Source organism: Lynx canadensis, chromosome B1 (genome assembly GCF_007474595.2).
Source record: "Lynx canadensis isolate LIC74 chromosome B1, mLynCan4.pri.v2, whole genome shotgun sequence".
In the NCBI taxonomy this organism is placed as follows: Eukaryota; Metazoa; Chordata; class Mammalia; order Carnivora; family Felidae; genus Lynx; species Lynx canadensis.
Window position 1 is genome coordinate 51,542,264 of NC_044306.2, and position 21,334 is coordinate 51,563,597.

Genomic DNA, 21,334 nt, shown 5'->3' on the forward strand with positions numbered 1-21,334 from the left:
AGAAAGTGGTGGGAGCAAGGATTGTGGTGGGCATGAAGGGACGTCAGAGCCTCTGAACCCAGCATGGGAGGGTCACACCTGCAGCTTCAGATCAGAGGCCTGAGCAGAAAACCTTAAGGGCAAATGTACTGGGTAGAGCATTAGTGCTGGGAGAGGCCTCTTGGCCTCCTGGAACTTCTGCCCAATCTATAGATCCAGCCTGGCAACCCCTTGCTGATGTCTTATACACAGATTCACAGAGAACCCTTTACATGACCAGCTTTGTGGAATAGGCATTTGAGCCTTTAAAAAGGGTGGGAGTGACAGAGACAAAAGCAAGGTGCCTACCAAGGACTCAGTGAGGGACAGGTCCTTCCCAGTTCAGCAGGAAGGGAGGCTCAGACAAGAAGGCTTCAAGAATGAGGTCCTTCTGTGCAACCACCTTGAAAACAAAATGGCAGGAGGAGAAGGCTGCATGACCTGACGGAGCTCTCAAACTCACAGCCCATTGTGACATCACCAGCCAGGGACTGGCTATAAGAAGGGAGGATCTGTCAGCATCATTTCCCTCAGCCCTGGCCTCCATCACCTCCTATGCCAACATCAAAGTCAAGGGCCATGCTTCTGTTATCAATTCTGCTGCTCATGTCCCAAGCCAAGGGCGTACATCTCGGTATGTGGACCCCTGTCCCAGTGGTCAGAGTAGCCCTCCCAGGTGGGGCTGGGCATGACAATGGCCCTGCTCACATCACTTTCATCCAGTCAATGGTGAGCATTAAGGGCTGAGGTAGAGATCTGGTTAGCAAGTTCATTGATTAGCTAATCGGCCACTAAGAGGTTGGCCCAAAAGAGCAGAACAGCAGTTCCTTCAGGTTTTCCCACAAACCCTTCCTGAAAATACTTCCCTTTCTTCTCTTCTCTTCCTCAGCCCAAAGTTCAACCTGTCTGACCTTAAGTTTCAGTTTTGAAATCCTAGAATTTATCCCTGAATGAGTAACGGAGTACCTAGAAGCAAATGCCCAGAAAGAGCTGAACATCAGACCTCTAAATCAGAGGAAGAAGAGTGTGGGGGTTGGGAGTATGACAGAGCTCCCATGAACTGCAGATGCAGAGCAGAAGCATAGCTAGGCACACTCACATGTGTGCAGGCGGGCAGGTGGGCAGGAGGCCAGGGTCTTCTGTTATCAGTAGGCAGCTCCCTCATGGGTTTTCTCTCCAATGGTGGCTGAGGTTGGAAGGAAGGGTTATTTAGCTGCCTTTATGGGTCACATAATTCTCCATGTTTAATTTGCACACCCCCACAGTGGGGTCTCCACTCTCATCCCCATGCATGTGCTAGGAACTCTGAGCCTTACAAAGGTTGAAGATTTGTTCCAAGTCACACAGTGGGGAAGTGAAAGAGCTGGGATTTGCACCCATCTGACTCCAAGGCTTACATTTCCCTCTCTGCACACTACCCCATGAAATGAACACAGCCTATTCACCTGGCCTCCCTCGTTCTAGCCTGGGGTTGACTGAAATATGATTGGGGGATGGTGCATGGTGTTGGAGAGAATCAGCAGAATGCACCCCTCTGCCAGTGTGTTCAGTTGCAGCTGATTCTCACCCATTTCAGCACTGCCTCCATCACAGCTTAGGGGTTTTGTGTTCTGGTATTAATCTACAAGTCCACACGATTCTACACTGGTGATATTGGTTGTTCTCAGGACAAAGATGGAGAATGGAGCCCAGCTGCCAGCCTTGTGGAGACTTTGGTACAAGAAGAGAGGAGAAATTCTGACAGCTAATGTGGCTTGAGGATTTACTCTATGCCAATCACTGTGTTGGGCACTTTAACACCCATTATCTCATTTAATCTGTGCATTTGGGTTTTTTTTTTTTTTTTTAGTTTATTTATTTTGAGAGAGACAGAGACAGTACAAGCAAGGGAGGGGCAGAAAGAGGGAGAGAGAGAAAGAATCCCAAGACTCCACACTGTAAGCACAAAGCCCCACATGGGGCTCAAACTCACAAACTGTGAAGTCATTGCCTGAGCTGAAACTGAGTCAGATGCTTAACCGACTGAGCCACCAGGGACCCCTGTGTATCTGTTTTATAGGGTAGGTCCACTTTAGGAATGAAGAAAAGGAGTATAAGCAATGTTTTTAAGTTTCCTCCAAATCATTCAATCAGTAAACAACAGAGTCACCATTTGGATCTTGGGCTGTGGGAGCCCAGGGTCTACCTCTTAGCAAATGCCATATTCTGCTTTTCAGAGATGTCACACAATTGGCACCCATAGCAGTCATCCATCATTCAATCAAACCTGAAGTTCATAGTCAGTCTTAGTACTGTGACACATTTCTTCCTACATGCATAAGGCCAGCTTGTTCACATGATTGAAACCATAAGTTTGTATATGATTTTTTTATCCTGACTTTCCCCCGTAACATTGTCTCATGACTCACATCATTTAAAGCTCTTCATAAGCATAATTTTCATGGCTGAATGGATATGCCCTACTTAGTCATGACCTTGAGGATGTCTTCAATCTCTTGCCATTATAGAGATCACTGTAGTGAACATCTTTATACTTCTGCATTCCAGATTCTTACCTTAGGTTAAGTTCCTAGCAGTGCAGCCACTGAGTTAGAGGATCATTCACCATTGCTGAGTGTCTCCTGCCTGCCGGCTGTGGTTCCACTAGCAACAAGGCCTCCATGTCTCCTTCCCCAGATGCTTCTTATGTTCTGATGTCATAGTCAGGCAAAGAGTGATGAATAATGTCTGACTTAGCACAATGATAAAGCAATGAAGAAACATAATGCAGGGTAGGAGATAAAGAAGGGCCAGGACAGGAGGGGCTGGGAAGACCTGTCCAAATAAGTGATTCTTGAACAAAGGCCTGAACAAAGTGAGCCATGCAACCATAGGAGATAAGAATACTCCAAAGAGTGGCACTGAGTAGTGCTAAGAGAACCAAGCCTGAAGCCAGACTCTCTAGGTTCAAAACTGGGTATGGCCATGATTAGCTGTGTCACATTGGGCAAATTACTTAAACTCTCTGTCCCTCAGCTGTCTCAACTGTAAAATGAGGATGGTAATAATAGTACCTACCTCATAGTATTGTTATGAAAATTAAGTAAATTGGTCTTTGTAGAGTGTAACTGTGTGTGACATATGGTAAGCACTCTATGTGTGTTTCGAAAATAAAAGAGGAAGTACAGATTCAAAAGTTCCACAAAGAGGGGTGCCTGGGTGGCTCAGTCGGTTGAGTGTCTGACTTCGGCTTGGGTCATAATCTCACAGTTTGTGGGTTTGAGTCCTGCATTGGGCTCTGTGCTGACAGCTTGCTCAGAGCCTGGAGACTGCTTTGGATTCTTGTCTCCTCCTCTCTGCCCCTCCCCTACTCACACTCTGTCTCTCTCTCTCAAAAATAAATAAATGTAAAAAAAAAATTAAAAAACAAAGTTCTGCAAAGAGTCTTAATAGATTCCTGACAGCTGAAGGTTCTTGACACATATTGCTAAATTTTCACTCTAGCTTTTTTTTAAAAGCAAAGCAAAACAAAACAAAACAAAACAAAACTGACCACTACAGGTCACTCCAACCTACACTACAAAATCCTCAAAATGTTCATTGAGTGAAAATTTGGGAAAGTGGCATCGAGAAAGAGACAAGAGGAGGGCTTAGGCTCCTTAGAGTCAAACTCATTCCTTGTTCCAGAACACAAGGTGGAACTTCAAGTCAACAAATATAAATGGAGTATCCCCTCCTCCTGGGGCAAGGAGCTGGACACATATTCTCTCCAGAGGTGAATTCTCTTCTCTGCACAAGCAGTCACAGCCTTTGCTCTCAGCTTGCTGGGGCATGGAGCTGCTTTGCCTGGAACACAAATGTTCTAACCTACCATAGCTCAGGGCTTGCAGTAGGTCCCAGCCCTTTCTGGGCCACCTTTCTGGTTTCCTGCATGTATGTTTCCTGTGGCTGCTGAAACAAACCACCACAAACCTAGTGGTTTAAACAACATGCATGTTTCATCTTACAGTTCTGTAGGATAGAATTCCAGCACAGTTCTCACCAGGTGAAGATCAAGCTGTCACCAGGAATTTGTTCCTAATCTGAGGCTTTAGGGGAGATTTTTGCTTGCTTCAGCTTCTAGACGTCATCTGTGTTCCTTGGCTTGTGGACCCTCCATCTTCAAAGCCAACAATGTTGCATCTCTGCATGCTTTTCTTCCACAGTCACATCTCTCTCTCGCTTCCTTCCACCATGTTAAGGACCCTTGTAACTGCATTGGTCCCCCTACCATTATCCATAAATAACCACCCGATTTTAAGGTCAGCAGATTAGCAACTTTAATTCCATCTCCCAAATCCCCTTTGCCCTGGAAGGTAACATAGTCACAAGTTCCAGGGTGTGGTCCATTAAGACATGGACATCAACGGTGGTGGGGAGGGCATTATTCTGCCTACCATTCCAGGGATGGCTCTGGGCCAAGTATTTTACTCTGATTTCTCTTGGACTAGAGCAGAAATAAGCTCAGTGAGTTGACTTGCCTGAGATCACAATGCTGTGAGAGGGGACAGAGCCAACACTTCTGACCCAAGTTCCAGACTCTGTTTAACAAAATAAACCATCTGTTGGCTTACTCGTCTTCCTAGAGATGCTTCACAGGGCCAGCCTCAGTTTCCTCATCTCTAGAATGGGTATAGTGATAGCTACTTATAAGCCTCTATGGAAACTGACCAAATGTTGCATCTTTTCTCTTTTTGTCTCTTTCATTCTACCAGAATGTGGTAAAAGACCCATTTTTGAGGAAGGAACTCAGTATTCCAGAATCATAGGGGGGATGGAGGCTGAGGTGGGTGAGTTCCCATGGCAGGTGAGTATTCAAGCAAGAAACGAACATTTCTGTGGTGGCGCAATCATCAACGAGTGGTGGATTGTCACTGCTGCTCACTGCTTATTTTATGAAGAGCTATCGTGAGTATCAAGAGCCCATTGCTTCTGACAATGTTCACCCCCAGGACACACCCACACTCAACAAGACTCAATTTCTGAAGGAAATCCTAGACCTGGCCAGTCCTGAATCAGACAGGAGTGACTACCACCCATGGAAGATAAGACAGTGAACCTGAGGCTGGCATCTGCTGTGCCCTCCTCATGGTCACCTAGAATTAATAACTATCGTTTCCCTGAGGTCACACACTGTCCTTTTCAGGAAAATTTGTGGTTTGGTGGAATCAAAAGGCTTGGTCCATTCACCTCTTCTAGGACATTTAAGTCCTTCTAGGAGAAATCCTCCTAATTCTGGAAGTCTGAGATCCTGGGCTGACACCCTATTTACTTGCGCCTTGTGGAGTTTTCTCTGCACTCCAGGAGACTGGCTGTAAATCTAGTGTAATCATGATTCAGTTACTTGCTAAGAAACTACCTGCATTAACTTATTCATTCAGACACCAACCCTGAAGAAGGTAGATGAATAACCCCATTTTAACTCATTCAGTCTTACAACAGCCCTCTGAGGCAGGTAGAATGAACAACACTATTTTACAGAGAGGGAAACAAATCCAATAAGGCTAAGTGACTCACCGAAGATACACATAGAGTAAACAGAAATAGGATTTGAATTCTGGCTCCAGAGCTTATGCTTTCTGCTATATCTGCTACTCTACGCCAAGAAAGTTTGAAGATACACAGGAAGATTGACTTTTAAAAGTTAATAAAAAACAGGGGAAAGTTTCACCATGGCATAACCAAGGAAACTTGTTGCATATGCTTCCATAATATACTTAAGGATTGGCTATTGGGAAGTTTCTGGCCATTCTGCTTGGAGGGAAGTCCTAAATTATTATTGAATATTCTTTCTGCTTAATCAATGGTAGGTCTAGATTAAATTCCGTGCTGGGTCTGTTAAGTTGCTGGTAGACAAATCAATGCAATAACACCTTACCTATCTGAAGCATGTTTGATCTATGCCAAGTGGTCTTTTCTGTATCTTTGGAGTCTCCAGAGCTAAGAACTTTGTCTGTAGCATTAGGCAGGAGTATCTCATTCACATCTCTAGGACTGTGCTGGAGCAGCGATGTGGCTGTGGTCTGCCACCCTTGCTGTTTCACTTCCCTCTACCTTTTTCAAATTCTCACATCTTCTGAACAACAGCCCCAAGAGGACAAGTCCTAGTGGCCCCTAGAGCCATATGGGATTAGGTTGTTTGGGCATAGCAAATTCTTTGTACCTTGTGACTTCTCTTCTCCTCCCACCTCCCCCTGTCTCGTTCTGTGCCACCAGTCCAATGGACTTGAGTGTTGTGTTGGGAACAAATGACTTAAGAAGCCCAACCTTGGAAATAAAGAGGGTTACCAGCATAATTCTTCACAAGGACTTTCAAAGAGTCAACATGGACAATGACATCGCCTTGCTGCTGTTGGCCTTGCCCATCACTTTCAGCGGTTTGAAAGAGCCCATCTGCCTGCCCAGGAAGCTCAGCCCCTCCATGTGGCACAAATGCTGGGTGGCAGGATGGGGTCAGACCAACACTGGTACGTGACTGCTCAGCATTTCTTGAGAGTTTCTGGGGGAGAAGCTATATCGTTGGCATCTGAGGATGGGACAGTAAATCAAAAGATATGGGCAGGAGCATGAAAGGAGAGAGGGCCAAAGAAGGAGGGAGGAGAAAAGGACTTGGATTGGAGCAAATCCCTGCATACCTGAGGTTCATAGATGCCAAATATCAGCTCTTCCTAGTGCCAAGGAAGCATCTCCTCAAAGCCCCAAGCTGAGATGTTAGGTCCAAGCCAAACCCTGGGTGTGGTCATATTCAGCCAGCACAGAGCAGCCTTGTTTGTTTGTTTAACTGAATTTAAACTCTCCGGTTTGCCAGGGACCCTACACTTTTTATTCACTCACATCTCCCTTGATTCACACATTGATGTTTCTTACCTGGTTCCTACGGGCATTTAAGATGCCTGCCCTGGCCCAGACTTTTGATGGTCCTGGAGTGTTGCCCAACCATTCTTAGAAATGAATCTGTTGTTACTTGTTACATTGTTACCTGGCCAAAATAGGAGAAACTGTACCAGGGTAGAAAGGGATTATGAAAGCCTCATTGGATTATCCCCAAAGAAAATAGGTAAGGGAAGGTATGGGAACAGTACAGCACAGTCTCAGGCCTGAACAAGACTCTAGGTCCATAAGGAGCTTTGCAACCAGTTGGGGTCTGGAAGGTGGTAAGTATTTCAGGAGTTTGGTAACTATAGAACAATTAGAGTAGCACTGTTTCTGGGCTCTGGGTACTACTGGAGAGTTAGAAGTGAAGAGGTTGCAGATGAGTACCTTTAAGATTAAAACTAGTCAATAAGGAGAATAATTTGGAAATCTGTGTGGTCTGGGTTAATGAGATAGAAGTCCAGACAAATTCCTGAAAGTTGGCAGTCCAAAGAGGGCCTTGGCAAATCCCCTACAAAGGATCTTAACCAACCTACCCCTCATCTGGAGGACTTGAAAGCGTTTTCACTGGGAGTGCAAACCCACTTTCAGCAGCCCTGTGTTGGGGAAGTGCCATACTCACATATTAAAAAAGTAGCAATAGGTACACATGCTGAAGAGGCAGGATTATGCTAAGAAATGATCAATAGCCAGTTCCAAGAAGTCAAGTCTGTAAGGTTGGTTGGAGTCAAGCAGGAAGCCTGCTTAGAAGCAGGAATATGATGTTGAATAAGAGGGATAATTCAAGTAGATGGAGAATTGTTTAGAAAAGCCTGGGGTGGCAGAGTGAGTGAACTGCATGGGATTACTGGAAGGAAGTGGAGAATGGAGGATGTGGTGGAAGGTGGACAAGTGGCTGGTGGGACACGGGGAGGCACAGGGTGATCTAGTTGCATTATAAGCACTGGGATGCTGTCTAATGACTTTTCTAATGTGCCTTCTCTGTGGGCTAGATGACAAAAACTCTATGAAAACTGATCTGATGAAAGTGCCAATGATCATCATGGATTGGAAGAAATGTTCAAAGTCATTTCCGAGACTTACCAAGAATATGCTGTGTGCTGGATATGAGAATGAGAGCTTTGATGCTTGCCAGGTAATTAGGAGGTAACCCCACCCTCATCCTATAGGGTCCTGTCATCTCAGGACTGCCAATGCAGGGGTATCCTTTCCTCACTGAGAATAGACAATAAGAGTCTGGACAATGTGTAGGAATCAGGGCTCAGCCAGGGCAATGCGGGCATGGACTGTGGAGTACTTTTTGCCAGGTCTTTGGAATATTAGTGCATGCCCATGATTCAGTACGCAGCAACACTGCATAAATATTTCTGCTCTTCTACAGATATACTACATAAATAGGACTCCAAGATTTTTCCATTTCTTGGACTTCTTAAAAAACAGAATTTGTGGGGCGCCTGGGTGGCGCAGTCGGTTAAGCGTCCGACTTCAGCCAGGTCACGATCTCACGGTCCGGGAGTTCGAGCCCCGCGTCAGGCTCTGGGCTGATGGCTCAGAGCCTGGAGCCTGTTTCCGATTCTGTGTCTCCCTCTCTCTCTGCCCCTCCCCCGTTCATGCTCTGTCTCTCTCTGTCCCAAAAATAAATAAACGTTGAAAAAAAATTAAAAAAAAAAAAACAAAACAAAAAAAAAACAGAATTTGAGATTCATATAAGGAACTATTGTGTTTTCATTAATTTAGCAACTACTGTTGTGCACATTAAGCTCTGGGGAATCTGTCCATAAATGAGATATAGTTTCTCACCTAAAGGAACCCATAATCTCCTGGGAAGGAAGCTGAGTAAACGTATAATATTTAGGATGATACATGTGGGTGTCACTGAACTAAAAGCTGATGACTTAGCTTTAATAAAATGAACACAACAATGTAAAAAGAAAAATATTTTTGATTGATGCTAGAAAAAATAGAGAAAAAACTCAGAAATTAGTTTTTTATAGCTCTAAGGATGAATGATGGATTTTGTCTTTAAAGCTTAAGGATGCTCTCTTTGTCTTGGGAGATGCTTTCTTCATAATCACCTTGATGAGCCCACTTACTCCTACTAATTTGCTAGGCAATGGATCTGGTCACTGGTGTAAAACTATGAATGCAGATGTTAAATATTCTATGGAGTAATGAAAAGCTGTCTCATGGAAGGGGAGAGTATTTATCTACAGAATTATCTATTATTGTTTAACCCTGGTAGGCTCTGAGATAGGGCCTTAGGAGGGAGTTGCTGGGATAGGGTTGAAGAAATCAAGGGAGAAGAGAATGGAGAAGGGGCTCTGAGGTAAAAAGAATGGCCTCCAGCAGCAATGATGCCGAGTTTATTTTTTATTTTTTAAATGATTATTTATTTACTTTGAGAGAGATAGAGAGAGCAAATGGGGGAGGGGCAGACAGAGAGGGAGACAAAATCCCAAGTAGGCTCCACACTGTCAGCACAGAGCCCGATACAGGGCTCAAACTCACGAATGAGATCATGACTGGAGCTGAACAGGAGTCAGATGCTTAACTGACTGAACCACTCAGGTGCCCCAATGATGCCGAGTTTAGGAGTCTCCCATGTGGTGAATGCTGTGAGGACCAAAAGGAGAGACAAAATCCATGTCACATTAACCTTGTGTTTTCTTCACATTCTGGACAATTTAAAACAACAACAACAAAAAAAAAAAACCAGGAAAAAAACTGATAGCCCCTCTACCCCATCAACCAAGGTCAAGTGGACAACCTCGACTTCCTCCCTTCCCCTGACCTCCACGGTGGTTACAGAGGAAGCTAAGTGGAGCTTAGCTTTAACTATCATCTAGTAGTAACAAACCACCCTCTTCCTCTCTTGATGTCAGTGGAGGCCACCTGAGGAACTTGAGCTTCCACCACACCCAGGTGTGCCACCCAGGTATAACTGGACACTCCTGCTCCTCCCCTGGCTGTGATCGCTGGTCTGCTGGGCTTCCACTCCAATCCAATGGCAAAGAGTTGCTATTTCCTTTCCCCTGCTCTCAATCTCAAAGAGCCCTGTTAAAACTGAATATTTAAATGAGAACCAGAGTGTTATAACCTAATACTCAAGGCAGGATCTGTCATCACTAGAACAGAGAGTTGGATTTAATCTATTGATAAACCTGGGATAAGGAAAATAAAGAAATAAAGAAAAATAAAGCCAAAAGTCTGAGTAAAAAATCTTTTTAAAATTGAGAACCATTAATTCCTAGAATAAGTTCAATTAAAATGTAACTCAAAGTGTATTGTGCACTAAAACTATATAAAACTATATATATATATATATATATATATATATATATATAACTATATAAAACTGTAGTTTTATAGTAAAAGTATAAAAATTTTTAGAAATATAACACAGGAAATCTTTAAGACATAGAGTGACTTCAAAAACAATTCATAAAAGGAAAAACTGATAAACTGGACCTCATCAAAATTAAATATTTTTTCTCTGTGAAAGACCCTATTAAGAGTTTTACCAAATCCAAGTTCAGCTGCCCTGTCACTTGAAAGGCCATAACTCAAGAGACAAGTTTTTGATTGGGAAGAAATTTGAGCTTTATCCAGCAACCCAGGGGGAAGGTGGACTCTTGAGCAAAAGCCAAGTCTAAGGTTTCTACCTGGCCCAGGGATTTTTAAAGGGTTTGAGGGTAGTTAATCAGCAAAGGGAGTGCAGTGGCTGGCAACGTTTCTTGATTATGTGCAGACTCAGTGATGCCAGCTATAGATGTTATCTCAGTGCTTGGAGGTTGTGCAAGGGGGTCTGGTTCTTTTTTTGTGATGTACAGGAGTACTCCATTCTTTCTGCAAAAGAGGACCAGGTCTACAGATGCACAAAGGGAGGTTAGTAAAATCATTTGTGTGACCTTAAAAAAAACAAAAAAACAATCATTTGTAGGACCTAAAACAACAACAACAACAAAACAAAAAAATGCTAAAAAACCTATTTGCTAATCAGAAAGCCAAGTAGACTTCAAACAGAATTGCTGGCCTCTGTGGCCTGGGAAAGTTCTAGTCCTTTAACTCCTCAAGATCCATGGTCTGCAAATCTCAAAGAAAGTAAATTATTTCTGCTACACATCAAGGGACTTAGGTCAGCAAGTAAGGAGTATGTTAACTTGAAGCTAGTCAACCTTTATGACTGGTTGGATTGCTCTTACAAGAGGATGGAAACAAAACTACAGATTGGGAGATAATACACAACAAAGGAATTACCTAGAATATATAGAGAACTCTCAAACTCTCAAACAGTAGGAAAAAAAAATCCAATTAGAAAATGGGCAAAAGACATGAACAGACATTTCACTAAACAGGATATATAGGTGGCAAATAAGAACATGAAAAGAGGTTTAATATCATTAGCCACTAAGCAAATGCAAATTAAAACTACAATGAGATATCACTACATACCTCTCAGAATGGCCAAAATAAAAAACAGTGACACCCTCAAATGCTGACAAAAATGCAGAGGAACTGGATCACTCATACAGTGATGGTGGGAATTTAAAATAGTCCAACCACTCTGGAAAACAGTTTGGCAATTTCTTTTAAAAAAAAAAACTGGATGCACTCCTGCAACACAACACAGCAAATGCCACTCTTAGGCACTTAGTTCAGAGAAATGAAGTCATATATTTACATAAAAATCTGTACAGGAGTGTTTATAACATTCATAATAGCCAAAAATGGAAAACAAATGTCTTTAAAGATGTGGATGGTTAAACTGTGATACACCAATACCATGTAATACCAGTCAGTTATGACAAAAAGAAACTATCGGTACATGTAACAATGTGGATGGATCTCTCGAGACTTATACTGTGTGAAACAAGCCAATCCCTAGAGGTCCCACACTGAATGATTCCATTTACATAACATTGTAGAAATGACAAAATTATAGAAATTGAGAACAGGTTCGTGGTTGCCACGGATTAAGAAAGGGTTGCAGGTTGGAGGGAAGTGGATGTAGCACAAAAAGGGCAACATGAGGGATCCCTGTGTCAATGTCAAAATCCTGGTTGTGCTAATGTACTATACTTTTGCAAGATGTTATTATTGGAGGAAACATGTAAAGATGTTATTTTTGGAGGAAACATGGGATCTCTTTGTATTATTTCTTACCACTGCACATAACTCTACAACTATATCAAAATTAAATAATGAAGAGAAGACAAAGCTTCCCAGTAATAGCAGTTACAGAAAGGTTTTGAAACATAGCCAGGCCAAAGACTCAGACAGTAACCATTTCATAGTGAAGCAGGAGGAAAAGGACTCCAATATCAATAGAAAAGGGGAAATAACATTTAATAGATAAGATTGGAAAGGTAGAGCATTTGGAGAGAATGTGGGAAAAATCACAAAGGCTTGAAACAACTCATATGCTCAGGGAATTTCCAATATTTCAGAAGCCAAAAGTCATAAAAGGTAAGTCTGGGGAAGTGGACAGAGCAAGATCACCAAGGGAGGTGTGTGCCAGGCATGAAAGACTTGCTTTTACCCCAGGAGTCCCTCCCACTGCTCACACAAGAATATAAGAATCAGGACCCATGGGCACTCCCACCTCCTATTTCAATCTCTTTGATTCAACATTATCCCACATTCAAATGGCCAAAGCCAACTATGACAAAATTTAAAATAATCAAGTGTCATTTTTGAGGACATTTTTGGTACCCTTTGCTTCAATGGCTGGATCTACCATCTAGAGTCTAGGATTTTTGCTTTAATACCTCTCCTATGAACATATACTTTGGTGAAATCTTCTAAAATTAAGTATCTATTACCTAAGAGTGTTATAAATGAGTGTGCTGTTATCATTTTAGGCCTTGTTTTTAAAATTGTGAAGTGAGAAGCCTTGCTCTCTGTTCAGATAGCTTTCTATTGCTAACAATAAGCTGACAGTGATGCGTCAAGGAAATTTTTCTGAAAGTCTACAATATTATCATCACTTAAATAGATAAACCAGGCAGACCATCCCCTATGGTTTAAAAATAATTGCCTTTAAAAGGAAAATCATACTTTTACATTTAGCAAATTTCTAAAAAACCATGCCATCACATAACTCAGGGAAATGATAATTTTATAATGAAAATATTTAAATCTGTTCAAAATAATAGCAATAGATCATGCTATACTTAAAATACAAATTAAAATCAAATGTTACAGGGGTGCCTGGGTGGCTCAGTAGGTTAAGCTTCTGACTTTGGCTCAGGTCATGATCTCATGGTTCATGAGTTTGAGCCCAGGATCGGCCTCTGTGCTGACAGCTCGGAGCCTGGAGCCTGCTTAGGATTTTGTGTCTCCCTCTCTCTCTGCTCCTCCCTCACTCAGGCTCTGTCTCTCTCTCTCAAAATAAATAAACATTAAAAATTTTTTAATTAAATGTTATAATTAAAAACAACTGAATTTTTTCTTTATTCTTCCCAACACTTTTCCTATTTGTAATACGCTTACAAAGATTATACTATGAAAAATAAAGAGTTTAGTTAAAAAATAATTTTTAGGGGTGCCTTGGTGGGTCAGTTGGTTGAGCATATCACTCTTGATTTCGGCTCAGGTCATGATCCCTGGGTTGTGGGATCAAGCCACACATCAGGCTCCACATTGAGTGTGGAGCCTGGTTAAGATTCTCAGTCTCTATTTCTCTCTCCCTCTGCCCCATTCACACTCTCTCTAAAATAGTTAAACTTAAAAAATAAAAGAAAGAAATGCACTGTTTTCTTATATGTCTTGCTCCAGCAGAAACGTTGTCTTATTCATGTGTAAATTCTCAGTGCCTAGTGCAGTGCTTGGCACGTGAAAAATGCTCAACAAATGTTTGTCAAATAGATGAACTTTCCAAGGAAGCCAGGGACTATGTATCAGTAAGGTAGCACTAGTGGAGGGGACGTCTGAGAGAGGTCCTCAAGGAGACTAAGAGTCTGCAGGTGGAGAGGAGATAAAGAGCTGGCAATCAGCTGGGCTTTGGGAAGTCTGGTCATGGGATTGCCAAACTGACTTGGATTTAGACCTGAGCTGCTTTTTTGTTTTTAACTACTTTATTTTTTTAGAGCAGTTTTAGGTTCACGGCCAAATTGAGAGGGAGGTATAGGGATTTCCCGTTTACCCCCTGTCCCCACAATATGCTTAACCTTTGTACTACCCACATCCCCACCAGTACCAGGGTACATTTGTTACAATTGATGGACCTACACTGACATGTCATTATCACCCAAAGTTTGTATTTTAAGGTTCATTTATGGTGCTGTCCATCCTCTAAGTTAGGAGAAAAGCATAATGGCACATATCCATCATTATAGTATCATACAGAGTAGTTTCACTGTCCTGTGTTATCTTGAGCTCATCACCCATGACACTTTCACAGAAGTCTTATTTCACTCCACAGAATCTTTGACTTTTAGAATCACAGACTTTTCAGAGCTGGAAAGGAATATATAGAAATATTTAATCAAGACTCTGTTTCACAGATGACAAAACATGCTTATTTCAATCATCAATCATTCCCTTCACTATCTGAATGGATCCAAAGCAGTGTAATAACTTCCTAGCTCTTTTACACATATTCAATAATTTCATTTTTTCCATTACCCTGTACCATGGGCTGGGCAGTGCTCACTATCTCTGTTTAACAGATGAGAAAACAGGGATTTAGAATTTAAGTGATTTGCCTGAAGTCCAGGTGGTAATGTGGCCATGCTGGAAGTCAGGTCATCTGGTTCTAACCCAAAACAGACAGGAGTGATCACATGGTGTAATTATCTCACTGTGGTGAACTTGAGAGGCTCCTGTGGTCAGTATGTTTCTTACCAGACAGGTCCCTAGCTATCAGACTTAGTCCTTGGAAGAAAGTCCCCCTTAGTCACTTAACTATTGTTAATAAGATGACAGTGATGCAGCAGCAATCTTTGCTTTTTCTTTCCAATAGAAAGAAAGAAATTAAGTTTATGCATAAAAGGACATGTATTTATAGATGTCCCTCTTGGTCCCAGGAGTCTGTGAAGAGAATCTCTATTTCCTAAATCTACAAGCAATGTTTGTAATACATAAGGGTAAAATAACAATATTAATACACTTCAAGGCACTTACTACATAGCATTTACCCTGTGCCAAGTGATCTATAGATTCTTAAATTTTCATTTGCTAACAATCACGGGAAGTGGTTGGTATTATCTCCATTTGAACAATGTGGAAACTGAGGCTTAAAAGAGTTGCTTGCCCAAGGACTGTTCTCTCCATGTTGTGTAGGAAAATAACAAATAACCAAGGCAACATATTAGTCACAGTTTTTATAAATTCATCCCTTCATAAATGAAGAAAGTTATAAAAACAAAATTTATGGAACGAGTTATTTGAGTCAAGTCCTGTTGATCTGGTTCTTGCCCAATGACTGAAACAAAACTAGCACAAAGAAAAATACACACCCACAAAAACCAAACAAGTGTTAGAGGTAGTGTTTTGTACTGGAAAGGACAGTTTTGGTTTTGACCCACATTTACTGGGTATCCTTGAACCTTGACCTCTTTGTTAATTCTCTGTATATCCCTCTGCTTGGGGATGTGTTCTTCAGTCAACCCAAACTCCATTTGAACACATTTATTCATTATCTTCCTCTGCACTTTATCTCTGTTATCCACACCCTATGACCTTGGAACTAGTCCTCATCATTTATACCCCCAAAGTCATCCATGGTTCAGATCTTCATCATTTTCATGTCCTCTTAACTAGTCCCTTTACTTCCTGTCTGACTTCCCTCCAGTCATTGCCACACACAGTCTTCTTGTCAAATTCCTATTCATCCTTCAAACTAAGTGCTTTGAAGTCTATCCTGACAGACCTTCCCATAAACAGAATCAATTTCTTCCCCACTTTGTACTGCTTTTATATTGTGTTCACACTTCTGTCCAAACACAGTTTATCCCATTGGTTTACATTTTTCTCTCTTCCATAGAGCATAAGGTCTTGTATTCTGAAGGCCTGACAATTAGTTTTCCACAGTGAAGATTTGTTAAAAATTGATCACTTTTTGATAAATTCTGACCAATTTTTGAATTATAAAATGGGCATCAAAATACCTACCTCATGTGAGTAGCGGGGTTGATGAGAAACAAAAGTCAAGGGGATAGCTCTATGCCTCACTTATTATGTCTGGGAAACATTAATCTTCCACCTCCACCTGTTAGAGCTTGTTATAAGATTCCATTCATTCTAGTCACCTGTTTATGACATTGGTAAAGGAAGCTATGTCTCCACTGAAGAAAAGCCTCCTGAATGATTGTAGCCACTCAGCAACTTCCATGAAAGGCAAGTAGCAAGGTGGAAAGAAAGTGTGCTTTGGGATCAGGAAGTTCTCGTTCCAACTCTGGTTGGGCTACACTGTACCCCTGATTAAGCCTTCATTCCCACTTAAGACTCATTTTCCAAGTATCAAAATGGATAAAAGGAAGCCATATATATGTGTGGTACATGTTAGGGACCTGGTATATATTTTCTGTATATATAATCATGTGAGTCATGGACCCATGGGATTCCACACCAGAGGGGTCACACATTCAGAAAAGCTTAGTTCACTTGTGCCCTGAAGACACCCACACCAGAGAATTAAAAAGGAGCATCATTCTCCTTCATGGCTCTGGAAGTACATCAAAGGAGACTCAATTCATTTCCACAACTCTAATAATATTTCTTGTATCCTATTTTCATTCCTTTCTTTCACAGCCCTTCATGGAGCTTCTGATTTGATAAGGCCTCACTCTTCTTCATCTGTGTAGCATTCTCTCTGTCTTCCATCCCCTCTCACTGCATTGTGGATGCAATTATTTTTCTCATCAATTCTCTGTCCTCCTCCCTCTTCAGTGTTATCCTCTCCACTGTCTATAATTTACACCTGCAACTCCCAGAGCCAGCTTGACAGCTGCATGCTCCTCCCTTGGACCCAGGAAAGGAGTGGGCATTGGTCAACAATGGCAAGATTTCCTTTGGCATCTAGGAGCAGGGGAGACCAGTGCATTCTCTCAATTCACAAGCTATGCTCTGTATCGAATGAACAGTCAAGAATTGTACTCACTATTAAACTGTGTTCTCTGTCCACAGGGTGACAGTGGGGGGCCTCTGGTGTGCACCACAAAATCTGACAAGAACTGGTACCAGGTAGGCATCATCAGCTGGGGCAGGAGCTGCGGACAGAAGAACACTCCAGGAATATACACCTTGTTAGAAAATTACAACCTCTGGATCAAGAATGTGACCGAGATAGAGGGAAGGCCCTTTAATGCTGAGGAAATTCAATCTCCTCCCAATAGGAAACGACTGAGGTCCCACGCTGCAGAATTTCCAGAGACAGGCAGCCCCAGATTCTGGCTCCTGATTTCCCTTCTGTCCTATATGCTATTCTAGGTCATTTTCTACTGATAATAAAGCAGATGCTATTCCTTACAAGGAAAGTGTGTGAAAGTGTGCTACCAGCAGAGGGACTGGCTATGAGATTAGATCTAAGGGCCAGGAATTGAGAGTGATATTAGAAAATAGGACCAGAAAGACAGGCTGGATCACTGGTTTGGGGAGTGGGCTTTGGGTCCCCCCCATTAGTCAGGATTCTTTCCATTGGAGGTGAGTTATCTATCTCAAACCATCTAAGGGCAAAAACAGTTATTTACAGATGTACATAAGAGAAAAATACCTAGAGTGGTGTTTGGCTTCAGGCATGGCTGAAACTAGGGGCTCAACAGATGTTGGCAGGGACTATTTATTTATTTATTTATAGCCATCAGAAAGAGCTTCCAAGTGGTGGCCATAATGACAACCAGTATGTCCAGTTTGCATCCTACTAACTTAACATCCCCAGTAGAAAGAGAGAGACTGTTTATCATACTTCCAGCAAAAGTCTATGGTCTAATTCTTGTGACTTATAAGCCTATGGTCCATCACTATTCCAGTTACTGTGGCCAACAGTGGCACTCTTCAAGATGAGAGGCTCAAGTCACAAGTCCATTCCAGGAGCCAGCAAAGGGCCAGCCATTCAGAACTATGTTCACTGATAGTGGGTGCAGGTGGCACTCCACACAGAAATAAGGGTGATATTAACAGGAAAAGGGGACTGTGTACTGAACATGTCCTTTGATGGTGGACATTCTGGCTGGCTGGCCTCCAAGGCAACCAAATCCCAGGCTCCCAGGAGCTTGTGAAGAAATTATATGGCCAGAAATTGCGGCTTCGGGACCACTGGAAGAACAGGGTTAGAGTGGGGGAAAATAGAACTAGGAGGTGTTTTGTCTCATAATCTATTTCTAAAGAAGTATCAGCCATGCTGTAGATCATGTAAAAGGTCCAGCCTTACATTTAAAGCTTTGAATTTCCTAAATTGCCACTGTATCTTTAGTGTGGCCCAGGGAATCCAATGGAGACCAAAGCCAGAGGAAAGAGGCACATAGCAACACTCAGTAATTCAGTCTTAGATTGACAGCTCACAGTGTCAGATGTTGGAAGATTTAGCATAAGGCAGGACCCCATCCTCAAGAAGCTTCTTGGCAAATAGTTACAAGTCCCACACCTGCCCCTCCCAATTGAGTGCTAGAAAGGACCTGGGCAGAGGGGGCATCTTCACAGGCTGGCAGGACCTAGAGGTGTCCTCAGAGAGACTGAAACAGCTTGAGGGAGGAGTGAAGTTTTTCCAAGCATGGAAAGGAGAGCAAATGAAGGACTAGTGTGAGATGAGCATCATTAATTTGACTCAAGAATAAACTGGAAGTGAAAACTGGTAGCAAGCTGAAAGCAAGGGGGAAAGATAGTAGACCCTTCTGTCATGCAAGAGAGCAGTTCCAAGGTAGAAAATAAAAATATGATTTTTAAAAAGAGGGTCCTAAGAAATAATTAAGGTTGCTCAAGAAAGGGATAAAAATGGGGTGCCCAGGTGGCTCAGTTGGCTGTGTCTGACTCTTGATTTCAGCTCAGGTCATGATCTCACTGTTTGTAAGTTTGAGCCCTGCCTCAGGCTCTGTGCTGACGGGGGAAAGCCTGCTTGGGATTCTCCCTCTCTCTCTGCGCATTCCCTGCGCGCTCTCTCTCTCTCTCTCTCTCTCTCTCTCTCAAAATAAATAAATTTAAAAAGAAAGGGGTAAAAATGAGTGTCCTCAAAGTACAGGGGGAAATTTAGTCACTCAACTGGGAAGCCTAACCATAATGAGATTAATTGGGACCTGGGGTGGCAGATACCTAATGGTGGCACTCAACTACCCAAGGCAAAGGAGAGCATGGGTACCATGGGTACCATGTTGACAGCAGAGTCAACACAGTGATCAGAATAGGCCGACATGCACATACCCATAGTGTTAGCTAGTTGATCATGGTGTACCTAGAAGTGAAATAGATAGGAAGCCTACTAAATTCTTACTTGTTCTGTATAAGCAAAGAAGTTCTAGGTCAAGTGAACAAAGATCTAACTTGAATCATAAAAACAGACAGTTGTGTCTCCTTAATCAATTCTCAGACTTTAACAAGTTACAGACCCAGAACTTCTTAAATTAAAGGGAAGCTGGGTATCCTTGATGAAGGATCCTAGTATATTACCAAATAATTTATACTGTTAATTTTCTCAGCCTTTCCCAAAGGGATAGACAGCTTTTTTACCAGGATAACTGTACACTGGGGAAGAGAAAATAATCAGCCCTTTGGGGGACTACTAGACACTGGCTCTGAACTGACACTGACTCCAGGAGGCCCAAACATCACTGTAGCCCTCCAGTCAGAGTAAGGGCTTATGGAGGTCATATGATCAATGGGGTTTTAGCTCAGGTTCATTTCACAGGAGGCCCAATAGGTCCCAGAATTCACCCTGTGGTTGTTTCCCCAGTTCTGGAATGCATATTTGGAATAGACATACTGAGAAGCCGGCAGAATCTCACATTGTTCCCTGATCTGTGGAGTAAGAGATATTATGATGGAAAAGACGAAGAAGCCACTAGCACTGCCTCTACCTAGGAAAATAGTAAACCAAAAGCAATACTTCATTCCTGGAGGGACTGAAGATATTAGTGCCCCATCAAAGACTTAAAGGATGCAGGAGTGGTGATTCCCACCATATCCTCATTCATCTTTTCTATCTGGCCTGAACAGAACACTGATAGATCTTTGAGAATGACAGAGGATTATTGTAAGCTTAACAAAGTGGTGACTCCATTGCAGTGACCCTACCAGATGTGCTTTAATTGTTTGATCAAATTAACACATTGCTTAGTATCTGCTATGCAGCTATTGATCTGAAAAATGCTTTTTTCTCCCTCCTTATCCATAAGGTCCACCAGAAGCCGTTTGCTCTCTACTGGCAAGGCCAGAATTACACCTTCACTGCCCTGCCTCAAGGGCATATAAACTCTTTAGGCCTATGTCATAATTTAATTCATAGGGATATTGGATCATAAGATCCTTTTCTCTTCCACAAGATATCACACTAGTCCATTACATTGATGACATTGTGATAATTGGACCCAGTGAGCAAGAAGTAACAATTATTCTAGACTTACTGGTAAGACTTTTACATGCTAGAGGGTGAGAAAAAAAAATCTAACCCATTTTAAGTGCCTCCTACCTTGGTGAAATTTCTAGAGATTCAGTGGGTGGGACATGGTGAGATATCCTTTATAAGGTAAAGCATAAATTGCTGCATCTGTCCCCTCTTACAATCAAGAAAGAGGTTTAACCTAGTGGGCCTCATTGGGTTTTGGAGGCAACATATTACTCATTTGGGTGGAATGAGGAATCTGGCCTATTTACCAACTGACCTAAAAAGCTGCTGAATGAAGCCCAAAACAGGATAAGGCTCTGCAACAGATCTAGCCTGCCATAAAACTGCTCTACACTTGGGCCATATGATCCAGCAAGTCCAATGGTGCTTGAAATATCAGTGGCAGATAGGGACACTGTTGAAAGACTGTGGCAGGCCCTTAAAGGTAAATTATAGCACAGGTATTTAGGGTTTTGGAGCAAAGTACTGTCATCCTTTGTAGATAACTACTTTCCTTTTGAGAGGCAGGTTTTGGCCTGATACCGAGACTTGTAGATACTGAACATTTAACCATGGATCACCAAGTTAACATATGACCTGAGTTGCCTGTCATGAACTGTGTATAATCTGTCACACCAAGTCATAAAATTGGGCATGTACATACGGTAGCACTCCATAATCCAGTGGACATTAGTATATATGAGATTGGACTCAAGTAGCCCTTGAAGACACAAGTTACATCGAGAAGTGCCCCAATGCCCATGGTTCACTCCAACGCAGCCACACTACCTTCTCTCTCCCAGTCTGTACCTATGGCCTCATGAGGAGTTCTCCATGATCAGTTGACCAAAGAAGGGGAAACTCAGATTTGCCTTACAGGTGGTTCTGCAT

The 21,334-nt window shown here is 42.3% G+C and overlaps 1 protein-coding gene across 1 annotated transcript; it reads left to right on the forward strand.

The window, feature by feature from the left end:
* The first annotated feature begins 573 nt into the window (after window positions 1-573).
* On the forward strand, window positions 574-17,340 carry PRSS55 (serine protease 55). The gene is made up of 5 exons (XM_030311879.1): window positions 574-652; window positions 4,752-4,944; window positions 6,253-6,503; window positions 7,902-8,044; window positions 17,038-17,340. Exons 1-5 carry the CDS (start codon window positions 574-576, stop codon window positions 17,338-17,340), a joined length of 969 nt encoding a protein of 322 aa, XP_030167739.1.
* The last annotated feature ends 3,994 nt before the right edge of the window (window positions 17,341-21,334 follow it).

What these genes read in the sequence shown, in the direction of transcription:
- PRSS55 (XM_030311879.1), top strand. Translation starts at nt 574, where the DNA reads ATGCCAACATCAAAGTCAAGGGCCATGCTTCTGTTATCAATTCTGCTG. An exon ending in TTATTTTATGAAGAGCTATC is followed by an intron (nt 4,945 to 6,252) that starts GTGAGTATCAAG and finishes CTGTGCCACCAG; the next exon opens with TCCAATGGACTTGAGTGTTG. An exon ending in AGAGCTTTGATGCTTGCCAG is followed by an intron (nt 8,045 to 17,037) that starts GTAATTAGGAGG and finishes CTCTGTCCACAG; the next exon opens with GGTGACAGTGGGGGGCCTCT.